The 12,885-nt window shown below is 49.7% G+C and overlaps 1 protein-coding gene across 1 annotated transcript; it reads left to right on the top strand.

Moving 5' to 3' along the window:
• The first annotated feature begins 1,496 nt into the window (after window positions 1-1,496).
• Window positions 1,497-12,554, top strand: LOC147119730 (zinc finger protein 449-like). The gene is made up of 2 exons (XM_085985244.1): window positions 1,497-1,732; window positions 11,429-12,554. The coding sequence occupies exons 1-2, from the start codon at window positions 1,713-1,715 to the stop codon at window positions 11,763-11,765; spliced, it is 357 nt and encodes a 118-aa protein (XP_085841370.1). The 5' UTR covers window positions 1,497-1,712; the 3' UTR covers window positions 11,766-12,554.
• The last annotated feature ends 331 nt before the right edge of the window (window positions 12,555-12,885 follow it).

Below are 12,885 nucleotides of genomic sequence, written 5' to 3'. Positions count from 1 at the left end.
GTAGTGGGTAGTGCGAGGTTGTTGTACTATGAGGTTGATGGTCATGGAGGAAATATTTCCAGAGGAGATGAGGTCAGTGACAGTCTTGGAAACAATGGCTTGATCTTTGGTAGTGGGGTCATGGTCCAGGGGGAGGTAGGAGGAGATGTCAGAGTTGGCGTTCAGCCTCCACACAGTAGAGGTCGATTCACCAAAAAACAACAGCGCCACCCTTGTCAGCAGGTTTAATGACAATATCAGGGTTGGATCAGCGAGAACGGAGTGCTGCAAGTTCAGAGGGAGGTAGGTTGGAGTGAGTGAGGGGAGCATAGAAATTGAGATGGCCAATGTCACGCCAGCAGTTCGCAATGAAAAGATCTAGAGAGGGTAAGAGGCCAAAGGGAGGGGTCCAGGTAGAGCATGAATTCAGAAAGTGGGAGAAAGGGTCCGCTGTGCAGAGGGAAGACTCCTGGCCAAAGAAGTGGGCAGAGAGACAAAGGCGATGGAAAAAGAGCTCAGCGTCATGCCGAGCTCGAAGTTCATTGAGGTGGGGGTGTAAGGGGATGACGCTAAGGCCTTTGCTGAGGACTTATCGTTCAGCGTCAGAGAGGGCAAAGTCAGAGCGGATAGTGAAAACACAGCAGGAGGTGAGACTGGAAGAAGGGATGGTGACAAAAGAAAGTGAAGGTGAAGAAGGTTCCAGAGGGGCGTTGGTGTCCAAGAGTTGTTGAAGCTTGTGATCCTTGACAGCTGAAAGGAAGAAAAAAAGTTTCTTATTGAAGCACCAGATGAGGCGAAGGATGAAATGGAACTGTGGACCAGGACAGCTCTGAGAAAGAGTGAGTTGGTGCTGCTGAAGAGAGAGGTCGAGAGTGTTCATGTGGCAACGCATGGTGTTGAGCGTGGATCTCAGGATGTGGCGAGAGCAGTGGTTCAACATTGAGTACAACAGTTTCAGACTATAACCTCGGCCCCTATTTTTTCAGGCAGCAGGTGTTGATGATTCTGCCATCCCCATTTGTAACGTTGAACCACTCCTGCCTTCCACCCAATCACAGACCCTCCCTTTTATTCTTTCCTCCCCTCCGCCTTCCCCTGCCTCTGCACCTGCTTAAAACCTGTTACATCTCTAACTTTTTCCAGTTCTGACGAAGGGTCACAGACCTGAAATGTTAACTCTGTTTCTCTCTCCACGGATGCTGCCTGACCTGCTGAGTATTTCCAGCATTTTCTGTTGTTATTGAATACACTGTGTTTGAAACAAAGCTGATTTATTCAATATATATACAGAATATTAATCTACAGCCCAGGTACAGGGGTTATTAAGATCAGCAGAAATACACTCTAACTGCCAGAATGAACATGGTTCAGAGCTCAATGCAATCTCAGTAAATCCTGTTCTGTTCACTAATGCAGCCTTTCAATGGCGGGGCTTTTACCCAGCATTCCCCGCGGGGGAGAATTTGCCGCACCCGGACTACAGGAGCCCAGTGCGCAGGCGCGGCGGAGCATGCGTGGTGCATGTCATCGCGGAAGACGGTTGATGCGGAAGATAGTGTGCCGACCAGGTCTTGATAAATTGATGAGAAGCGGCCGGAGGGAGCGGAGTAATGGACCGGCAAGTGGGCAGGGAGGCTTCATAAACAACTAGTGTAGGCTGCAAGCCGCGAATAATAATCCGAAGGTCCCGCGTTTGCAGCTTCCGGGCTTCTCCCGGTCACTGCCCCGAGCTAATGGCCGCCATCTTGATTCAGTGAGTAGCAACGCGCATGCGCAGACAGTTTGGTCAGGAACAAAGAGTGGGCGGGGCTTCAGTGTCTGTTCCCAACCGGGTCCTAGTGCCCGGGACAGTAAATCATTGACTCAGTTATTTGATTGATACTCTCCACACTTCAGATTTCTCACCATCTCTCATGAAGGCACGGGTAAAAGCAGAGCACACGGTTAACATCCCACACAATTGTAACAGAAGAGACCACAGCTGGGCCCCCCATGTACAGTCCCAGTTTTGGAATCCCCATGTACAGCCCCAGGGTTGGAATCCCCATGTACAGTCCCAGGGTTGGAATCCCCATGTACAGTCCCAGGGTTGGAATCCCCATGTACAGTCCCAGGGTTGGGATCCCCATGTACAGTCTCAGGGTTGGAATCCCCATGCACAGTCCCAGCGCTGGAATTGCATGTACAGTCCCAGGGTTGGAATGCCCAGGTACATTCCCAGGGTTTTAATCCCCATGTACAGTCCCAGGGTTAGAATCCCCATGTGCAGTCCCAGGGTTGGAATGCCCATGTACATTCCCAGGGTTGGAATCCCCATGTACAGTCCCAGGGTTGGAATCCCCATGTACAGTCCCAGGGTTAGAATCCCCATGTACATCCCCAGGGTTTTAATCCCGATGTACAGTGTCAGGGTTAGAATCCCCATGTACAGTCCCAGTGTTGGAATCCCCCTGTGCAGTCCCAGCGGTAGAATCCCCATGTACAGTCCCAGGGTTAGAATCCCCAGGTACAGTCCCAGGGTTGAAATCCCCACGTACAGACCCAGGGGTAGAATCCCCATGTACAGTCCCACGGTTTGAATCCCCTTGTACATTCCCACGGTTTGAATCCCCTTGTACATTCCCAGGGTTAGAATCCCCATGTACAGTCCCACAGTTTGAATCCCCATGTACAGTCCCAGGGTTGGAATCCCCATGTTCAGTCCCAGGGTTGGAATCCCCATGTACAGTCCCGGGGTTGGAACCCCCATGTACAGTCCCAGGTGTAGAATCCCCATGTTCAGTCACAGGTGTATAATCCCCATGTACAGTCACAGGGTTAGAATCCCCATGTACAGTCCCAGGTGTAGAATCCCCATGTACAGTCCCAGGATGAGAATCCCCATGTACAGTCCCAGGGTTGGAATCCCCATGTACAGTCCCAGGTGCAGAATCCCCATGTACAGTCACAGGTGTATAATCCCCATGTACAGTCCCAGGATTAGAATCCCCATGTACAGTCCCAGGATTAGAATCCCCATGTACAGTCCCAGGGTTGGAATACCCATGTACAGTCCCAGGTGCAGAATCCCCATGTTCAGTCACAGGTGTATAATCCCCATGTACAGTCACAGGGGTAGAATCCCCATGTACATTCCCAGTCGTAGAATCCCCATGTACAGTCCCAGGGTTGGAATCCCCAAGTACAGTCCCAGGGTTGGAATCCCCACGTGCAGTCCCAGGGTCGGGCTCCCCAAGTGCAGTCCCAGGGTCGGGCTCCCCAAGTGCAGTCCCAGGGTCGGACTCCCCAGGCCCCGTCCCAGGGTCGGAAACCCCAGGCCCCGTCCCAGGGTCGGAAACCCCAGGCCCCGTCCCAGGGTCGGAAACCCCAGGCCCCGTCCCAGGGTCGGAAACCCCAGGCCCCGTCCCAGGGTCAGAACCCCAGGCCCCGTCCCAGGGTCAGAACCCCAGGCCCCGTCCCAGGGTCGGAAACCCCAGGCCCCGTCCCAGGGTCAGAACCCCAGGCCCCGTCCCAGGGTCAGAACCCCAGGCCCCGTCCCAGGGTCAGAACCCCAGGCCCCGTCCCAGGGTCAGAACCCCAGGCCCCGTCCCAGGGTCGGAAACCCCAGGCCCCGTCCCAGGGTCGGAAACCCCAGGCCCCGTCCCAGGGTCGGAAACCCCAGGCCCCGTCCCAGGGTCGGAAACCCCAGGCCCCGTCCCAGGGTCAGAACCCCAGGCCCCGTCCCAGGGTCAGAACCCCAGGCCCCGTCCCAGGGTCGGAAACCCCAGGCCCCGTCCCAGGGCCGGAAACCCCAGGCCCCGTCCCAGGGTCGGAAACCCCAGGCCCCGTCCCAGGGTCGGAAACCCCAGGCCCCGTCCCAGGGTCAGAACCCCAGGCCCCGTCCCAGGGTCAGAACCCCAGGCCCCGTCCCAGGGTCAGAAACCCCAGGCCCCGTCCCAGGGTCGGAAACCCCAGGCCCCGTCCCAGGGTCACAATCCCCATGTACAGTCCCAGGGTCGGAAACCCCAGGCCCCGTCCCCGGGTCAGAACCCCAGGCCCCGTCCCAGGGTCAGAACCCCAGGCCCCGTCCCAGGGTCAGAAACCCCAGGCCCCGTCCCAGGGTCGGAAACCCCAGGCCCCGTCCCAGGGTCAGAACCCCAGGCCCCGTCCCAGGGTCAGAACCCCAGGCCCCGTCCCAGGGTCAGAACCCCAGGCCCCGTCCCAGGGTCAGAAACCCCAGGCCCCGTCCCAGGGCCGGAAACCCCAGGCCCCGTCCCAGGGTCACAATCCCCATGTACAGTCCCAGGGTCGGAAACCCCAGGTACAGTCCCAGGGCTGGAAACTTTTGCAACACCGAGTGTGTGTCTCAGGCCCCAAGTCAGTGCCCCCGGGCCTCAGCAACACCGAGTGCAGGTCTCAGGCCCCAAGTCAGAGCCCCCGGGCCCAGGGCAACACGAAGTGTGGGTCTCAGGACCCGAGTCAGTGCCCCCGGGCCTCAGCAACACCGAGTGCAGGTCTCAGGCCCCAAGTCAGAGCCCCCGGGCCCAGGGCAACAAGAAGTGTGGGTCTCAGGACCCGAGTCAGTGCCCCCGGGCCTCAGCAACACCGAGTGCAGGTCTCAGGCCCCAAGTCAGAGCCCCCGGGCCCAGGGCAACAAGAAGTGTGGGTCTCAGGACCCGAGTCCGAGCCGGCGGACTTGTGGCCAGGACCCCGGCGCCATTAACCCCAGGGAGCAGCACCGCCCCCAGACAAGAAGCACAACAACTTGCATTTATACAGAAAACATTGGTGGGAGTTGTTTATAGGCCCCCAATAGTAGTTGTAATGTAGGGCAGAGTATAAATCAGGAAATTAGAGGTGCATGTAACAAGGGTAATACAGTAATCATGAGGGACTTTAATCTACATATGGACTGGGCAAACCAAATTTGCAGTAATAGTGTGGAGGACGAATTATGGAATGTATGCAAGATAGTTTTCTAGATCAGTATTATGAGGAATCAGCTAGGGAACAGGCTATTTTAGATCTAGTGTTGTGCAATGAGAAAGAGTTAATTAATATCCTTGTAGTAAAGGGGCCTTTAGGGAAGAGTGACCATAATATGATAGAATTTTATATTGAGTTTGAAAGTGATTGAGTTACATCCGAAACTAGGGTCTTAGATCTAAACAAAGCAAACTACGTAGGTATGAGGGGTGAGTTGGCAAAGGTAGATTGGGAAACTACATTTAAAGGTATGATAGTAGACAAGCAATGGCTAGCATTTAAAGAATTAATACATAATTTACAGCAAATATACATTCCTTTAAAGCACAAAAACCCCACAGGAAAAGTGGTCCAACCGTGGCTGACGAGAAGTTAAAGATAGTAATAGATCAAAGGAAGAGGCTTATAATGTTGCCAAAAAGAGTAGTAAGCCTGAGGATTGGGAGGATTTTAGAATTCAGCAAAGGAGGACCAAGAAATTGATAAAGAAAGGGAAAATAGAATATGAGAGTAAACTAGCGAGAGACAAAAAAAGACTGTAAAAGCTTCTATAGGTATGTAAAAAGGAAAAGATTAGTGAAAGTAAATGTGGGTCCCTTACAGGCTGAGACAGGAGAAATTATAATGGGGAATAAGGAAATGGCAGAGAAATTAAACAAATACTTTGTGTCTGTTTCCCGGAAATACTGGAGAACCAAGGCTCTAGTGAGAATGAGGAACTGAAAGAAATTAGTAATAGTAAAAAAGCTACTGGAGAAATTAATGGGACTGAAAGCCGATGGCCTACATCCTAGGATTTTGAAACAGGTGGCTATAGAGATAGTGGATGCATTGGTTGTCATTTTCCAAAATTCCATAGACTCGAGAACAGTTCCCACGGATTGGAAGGTAGCAAATCTAACCCCACTATTTAAGAAAGGAGAGAGAGAGAAAACGGGGAACTACAGACCAGTTAGCCTGACATCAGTAGCAGGGAAAATGCTAGAATCTATTATTAAGGACATGGTAACAGGGCACTTAGAAAATAATAATAGGATTGGCCAAGTTTGCTGATGATAAAAAGCTGGGTGGGAATGTAATTTGTGAGGAAACATAGAAACATAGAGATAGGAACAGGAGTAGGCCATTCGGCCCTTCGAGCCTGCTCCGCCATTCAATGAGATCATGGCTGATCTTCGTCTGAGATCATAGCTGATCTTACCAGTTCAGTACCCCGTCCCCGCCTTTTCTCCGTAACCCTTAATCCCCTTAGCCTTCAGAAATATATCCAATTCTCTCTTGAAAATATTTATTGAATTAGCCTTCACAGCCCTCTGTGGCAGGGAATTCCACAGGCTCACCACTCTTTGAGTGAAGAAATTCTTCCTCATCTCTGTTTTAAATGATTTGCCCGCTATTTTTAGACTGTGGCCCCTGGTTCTGTGCTCCCCGGCCATTGGAAACATTCTCTCTGAATTCAGCCTGTCCAGGCCTGCCATAATTTTATATGTTTCGATGAGATCCCCTCTCAATCTTCTAAACTCCAGTGAGTACAAGCCCAAACTATTCAATCTCTCCTCGTAGGTCATTCCCGCCATTCCAGGTATCAGCCTGGTGAATCGCCGCTGCACTCTTTCCATGGCAAGAACATCCTTCCGCAGATGGGGCGACCAAAACTGTACACAATACTCCAGATGCGGTCTCACCAGCACCTTGTACAGCTGTAGTAAGGTATCCCTATTCCTATACTCGAACCCCCTTGATATGAAGGCCAACATACCATTTGCCTTCTTAATCGCCTGTTGCACCTGCATGCTCTCCTTCAGTGACTGGTGCACAAGAACACCCAGGTCCCTCTGCACTTCCCCATCTCCCAATCTATTGCCATTTAGATAATAATCCACCCTCCTGTTTTTACCCCCAAAGTGGATAACCTCGCATTTATCCACATTATAGTGCATCTGCCACGTATCCGCCCATTCCCCCAACCTGTCCAAATCGCACTGTAGCCTCCTGACATCCTCATCAGAGCCCACCCCTCCTCCTAGTTTAGTGTCGTCAGCGAATTTGGAAATATTGCATCCAATTCCCTGATCCAGATCATTTATATATATTGTGAACAGCTGGGGTCCCAGGACAGATCCTTGCGGCACCCCGCTGGTCACTGCCTGCCACTCCGAAAACGAGCCGTTTATTCCAACTCTCTGTTTTCTATCCGCCAGCCAGTTCTCTATCCACGTTAATACTTTGCCCCCAATCCCATGAGCCTTAATTTTGCATGATAATCTTTTGTGTGGAACCTTATCGAAGGCTTTCTGGAAGTCAAGGTACACCACATCCACTGGCTCTCCCCCATCTATTTTACCAGTTACTTCCTCAAAAAATTCCAGCAGATTAGTCAAACACGATTTACCCTTTGTAAATCCATGTTGACTCTGTCCGATCCTTTCCCCATTTGTCAAGTGCTCCGCTATTTTATCCTTAATAATGGACTCTAGCATTTTGCCCACAACCGATGTAAGGCTTACTGGTCTATAATTCCCTGCTTTCTCTCTACCCCCCTTTTTAAATATTGGGGTAACATTAGCTACCCTCCAATCCACGGGTACTGTTCCCGAGTCAATGGAGTTCCGGAAGATGATCCTTAGAGCATCTGCTATCTCCAGGGCCACCTCCTTAAGTACCCTAGGATGTAGTTTATCAGGCCCCGGGGATTTGTCGGCCTTCAGTCCCCTCAACTTACCCAACACCATATCCCTAGAGATACTAATTTCTGTCAGCTCCTCCCTCTCATTAGTCCCTATGTTTGTCGATATTCCTGGGAGGTTATTTGTGTCCTCCTTTGTGAATACAGAACCAAAGTATGAGTTTAATTGGTCTGCCATTTCCTTATTCTCCATTATATATTCTCCCGAATCGGACTGCAAGGGACCGACTTGGGATTTTACCAGTCTTTTCCTCCTGATATACCGATAAAAGCTTTTGCAGTCTGTCTTTATGTTTGCTGCAAGTTTACTTTCGTATTCTATTTTCCCCTTCCTGATTAATCCCTTTGTCCTCTTTTGCTGTATCCTGTACTGCCCCCAATCTTCCGGTCTGGTGCTTTTTTTTGCCAGTTGATATGCCCTTTTTTTTGATTTTATGCTGTCCCTAATTTCCCTCGTTATCCACGGTTGAGTCACCTTTTTAGGTTTATTTTTATGCCAAACCGGTATAAACATGTTCTGGAATTCTTCCATTCTATCTTTGAATGCTTGCCATTGTCTATCCACTGTCAATCCCCCCAGAAACACCACCCAATCAATCTTACCCAATTCCCGTCTCATACCCTCGTAATTCCCTTTATTTAAGTTCTGGACCTTAGTCTCTGATTCAATTTCCTCACTCTCCATCTCGACTGAGAGCTCGATCATATTATGATCGCTCTGACCCAAGGGGCCTCGTACAAGAAGATTGCTGATAAGTCCCTTCTCATTGCACAATACCCAGTCTAAAATGGCCTGATCTCGAGTCGGCTCCTCGACATATTGGTCCAGATAACCGTCCCGAAAACATTCCAGGAATTCCTCCTCCTCAGAATTTTTACTAATTTGGGTAGTCCAATCAATATGTAAATTAAAGTCACCCATGATGACAGCTGTGCTCTTATCGCACGCTTCTCTAATTTCCCTTTTTATGCCTTCCCTCACCTCCATATTACTATTTGGAGGCCTATATATCACACCCACTAACGTTTTCCTCCCCTTGCTATTTCTCATTTCTACCCATACAGATTCCGTTTCATCCGAGTTAATATCCTTCCTTTCCATTGCATTAATCCCCTCCTTTACCAGCAATGCTACCCCACCTCCCCTACCTTTTTGCCGATCCTTCCTAAATATTGTATATCCCTGGATATTAAGTTCCCAGCCTTGCCCACCCTGCAGCCACGTTTCTGTAATCCCAATCAAATCATACTTGTTTACCTCTATTTCCACAACTAATTCATCCACCTTGTTCCTAATGCTTCTAGCATTAAGATACAAAGCCTTCAGGCTTGCTTTTTTCACACTCTCATTATGAATTAGTTTGGCCCTTTGTGTTTCTCTCCTTTGCTTATTGCTTCTCACCTTTCTACCATCTATTTCTAACTTCATATGACTTCCCTCTTTTCCACTACCTAGGTTCCCATCCCCCTGCCAAATTAGTTTAAATCCTCCCGAACCGCCCTAGAAAATATTACCCCGAGGACATCGGAGGATGCAAGGAGGCTTCAAGGGGATGTAGACAGGCTAAGTGAGTGGACAAGAAGATGGCAAATGGAGTATAATGTGGAGAAATATGAAGTTATTCAGTTTGGTAGGGAAAATAGAAAAGCAGAGTATTTTATAAATGGTGAGAGATTGGGAAATGTTGGTGTTCAGAGGGACCTGGGTGTCCTTGTACACGAATCACTGAAAGTTAACATGCAGGTACAGCAAGCAATTAGGAAATCAAATGGTATGTTGGCCTTTATTACAAGAGGATTTGAGTCTAAGAGTAAAGATGTCTTACTGCAATTATATAGGGCCCTGGTGAGACCACACCTGGAGTACTGTGTACAGTTTTGGTCTCCTTACCTAAAGAAGGATATACTTGCCATAGAGGGAGTGCAACAAAGGTTCACCAGACTGGTTCCTGGGATGGGGGAATTGTCCTATGAGGAGAGATTGAGTAGACTAGACCTATATTCTCTAGAGTTTAGAAGAATGAGAGGTGATCTCATTGAAACATACACAATTCTTACAGGGCTTGACAGGGTAGATGCAGGGAGGATGTTTCCCCTGGCTGGGGAGTCTAGAACCAGGGGTCACAGTCTTAGAATAAGGGGTCGGCCATTTAGGGCTGAGATGAGGAGACATTTCTTCAATCAGAGGGTGGTGAATCTTTGGAACAAGTGATATGGGGATAGTGCAGGAAAGTGGAGATGAGGTAGAAGATCAGCCATGATCTTATTAAATGGTGGAGCAGGCTCGAAGGCCAAATGTCCTCCTCCTGCTCCTATTTCCTATATTCCTGTGTTCTTCTACAGCAGAGGGAGCAATTCAGAGCCACGCCACCTCCTTTTGCTTTTTGCCTGTCCTTCCTAAATATTGAATATCCTTGGATATTCAGCTCCTAGCCTTGGTCACCCTGCAGCCATGTCTCCGTAATCACAATTATATCATATCTGTTTACATCTAATTGCACTGTTAATTCGTCTACCTTATTACGAATGCTTCGTGCATTCAGATACAGTGCCTTTAGATTTGTCTTTTTAACATTTTTAGATATCTTAACATTTTTTTGCACTATGGCCCTATTTGTCTTATTACCATTTGTTCTTACCCGGACCCTATTTGTTTGTGCACTCCTTTGTTTGTACGCTCTGTCCCTTCCTGACACAATCTGGTTATCCTTACCCCAATCACTTTCCTGCACTGCTTCCTTGTCTTTTCTCTTTAGCATTCTAGATTTCGCTCCACCGGGACCCCCCCCCCGCCCCCCGCACCCCCCTTATTTAGTTTAAAGCCCCATTAACCCCAGAATGCAGCGCCTCCCCCAGACAAGAAACACAACAACTTGCATTTATACAGCAGAGGGAGCAATTCAGAGCCGGTTAGCATCAGGGTGGGCGGTGGATGTGGAACTCGCTCCCTGGCCTCCTGTGTAGGGCTTTCTTGTTGCATCAGTTTGAGCTGGAGTGGAGAGGGGGGAGAAGCTGCTGGGTTTAACCCCCACTATTTCTGAGCCCAGTGGAACCCAACAATTTCCAATGTGGGACTGTGAAGGGAGGTGGATTCTAGGGGAGATTTTTCTAAACAGACACTGTCCGTACAGTGTAAAAGATTATCATTTTAGGAAGAAGTATTTCTGTAGAGGCTTTCAATCCATTTTATATATACAGATTTTTTAAATTCATTCGATGTGGGTGTCACTAACAAGGCCAGCATATATTGCCAGTCCCCAGTTGCCCGTTGAGAAGGTGATGCTGGGCCGCCTTCTTGAACCTCTGCAGTCCGTGTGGTGAAGGTACTCTCAGAATGCTGTTAGGTGAGGAGTTGCAGGATTTTCACCCAGCGATGATGTAGGAACGGCAATATATGTCCAACTCAGGATAGTGTGCGACTTCGAGAGGATGCACCTGCTGTCCTTGTCCTTCTAGGTGGTTGAGGTCACATTTGGGAGGTTCTGTCAAAGTTCTAGTCGAGTTGCAGATGTATAAAGTCACTCTCCTTCACCCCTCCCCCTCCCACCTCGCTCTCTCTCCTCCCATAGAGGCCAGAGTCAGGTGTAGGCCCAGACCGGGTGGCGGGTTACCTTCCCTGATGGACATTAGTGAACTAGTTGGGTTTTTACAACAATCCGGCAGCTTTCATGGTCACTTTTTTCTAGTGCCGGTCCCACAAATTCCCCGATTCATTCAGCTCAATTTCACAACCAGCCTTTGTGTTTTTGTGGGTTCTCTCTCACCCTCCCTTTTTCCTGTTTCAAATTCATTTTACAGGGTTTTCAAAGGGGAGGATTTGCAGACAGGAAACTCAAACCAAACATCACTTCAGGATCTGACAGAGACGCTCAATTCATCGGGACCTTTGAGCATGGAAGCAGAAAGCACCATTCAGAGCGGGGAGAAACCGTACACGTGTTCTCAGTGTGGACGAGGCTTCAGCCGATCCTCTGACCTGTCGAGTCACAAGCGCAGTCACACCGAGGGGAGGCTGTTCACCTGCTTCGAGTGTGGAAAGGTATTCACTCAGTCATCCCACCTGCTGACACACCAGCGAGTTCACACTGGGGAGAGGCCGTTCACCTGCTCCGACTGTGGGAAGGGATTCACTTGATCTTTCAACCTGCTGACACACCAGCGCACTCACACTGGGGCGAGACCGTTCACCTGCTCTGAGTGTGGGAAGGCATTCACTCGGTCATCCCACCTGCTGAGACACCAGCGAGTTCACACCAGGGAGAGGCCATTCACCTGCACTGAGTGTGGGAAGGGATTCACTAATTCATCCCACCTGCTGCAGCACTGGCGAGTTCACACTGACGAGAGACCTTTTAAATTCCTGGACTGCGGGAAGTGCTATAAAAGTTCTGGGGAACTGACGTGCCATCAACATGTTCACAGTGACGAGAGACCATTCAGGTGCTCTCACTGCGAGGCTGGGTTCAGGCGATCATCTGAACTCACTGTACAACAGCGCACTTACACTGGGGAGAGACTGTTCACCTGCTCCGAGTGTGGGAAGGGATTCACTTGATCTTTCAACCTGCTGACACACCAGCGCACTCACACTGGGGCGAGACCGTTCACCTGCTCTGAGTGTGGGAAGGCATTCACTCGGTCATCCCACCTGCTGAGACACAAGCGAGTTCACACTGGGGCTAGACCGTTCACCTGCTCTGAGTGTGAGAAGGCATTCACTTGGTCATCCAGCCTGCTGAGACACCAGCGAGTTCACAAGTGACTGCAGGGGTTGGATTCTGATGTTTTTCCTGCTGTTAATTACATCCCGGACTGAATCATGTTCACACTGACAGTTGGGGTTTGTTTCTGCTGATGTTAATAACTCCTGTAACTGGGCTGGAGTTTAATATTCTGGATATAAGTCAAATAAATCAGCTTTGCTTTAAACACATTGTTGTGGATTTTTGTCGTTCCCACCTGAGTGTTTAGCATCACCTGACTGGAGCTCAGAAAGGACAATCTGGGGGAGGATCGTATGATGGGAACAGAACTACAGCCTGGACACAGTCCTTCAGGGCCACACTGAGAGGGGCAAATGGCACTTTGGTCTTTCTCGTCTCTCTTCACTGACCGCATTGTCCCCGTGCAGGTTAATCTTCAGGCCTGTAGGGGATGTGTCCCAGCCGCTCTCTTCCATGGGTCAGAGCTCCAGGACATGGAACAGAAGGCTCCTTTACAACTGTGTTTAGAGTCAGGAAGAACAACGGTGAATG

The sequence above is a fragment of the Somniosus microcephalus genome, chromosome 4, assembly GCF_052327205.1.
Source record: "Somniosus microcephalus isolate GS21.2 chromosome 4, FLI_Smic_1.0, whole genome shotgun sequence".
Lineage (NCBI taxonomy): Eukaryota > Metazoa > Chordata > Chondrichthyes > Squaliformes > Somniosidae > Somniosus > Somniosus microcephalus.
The sequence above is the reverse complement of the archived record's forward strand: the minus strand, read 5'-3'. Positions and strand labels throughout refer to the sequence as shown.

What these genes read in the sequence shown, in the direction of transcription:
- LOC147119730 (XM_085985244.1), top strand. Translation starts at nt 1,713, where the DNA reads ATGGCCGCCATCTTGATTCA. An exon ending in ATGGCCGCCATCTTGATTCA is followed by an intron (nt 1,733 to 11,428) that starts GTGAGTAGCAAC and finishes TTCATTTTACAG; the next exon opens with GGTTTTCAAAGGGGAGGATT.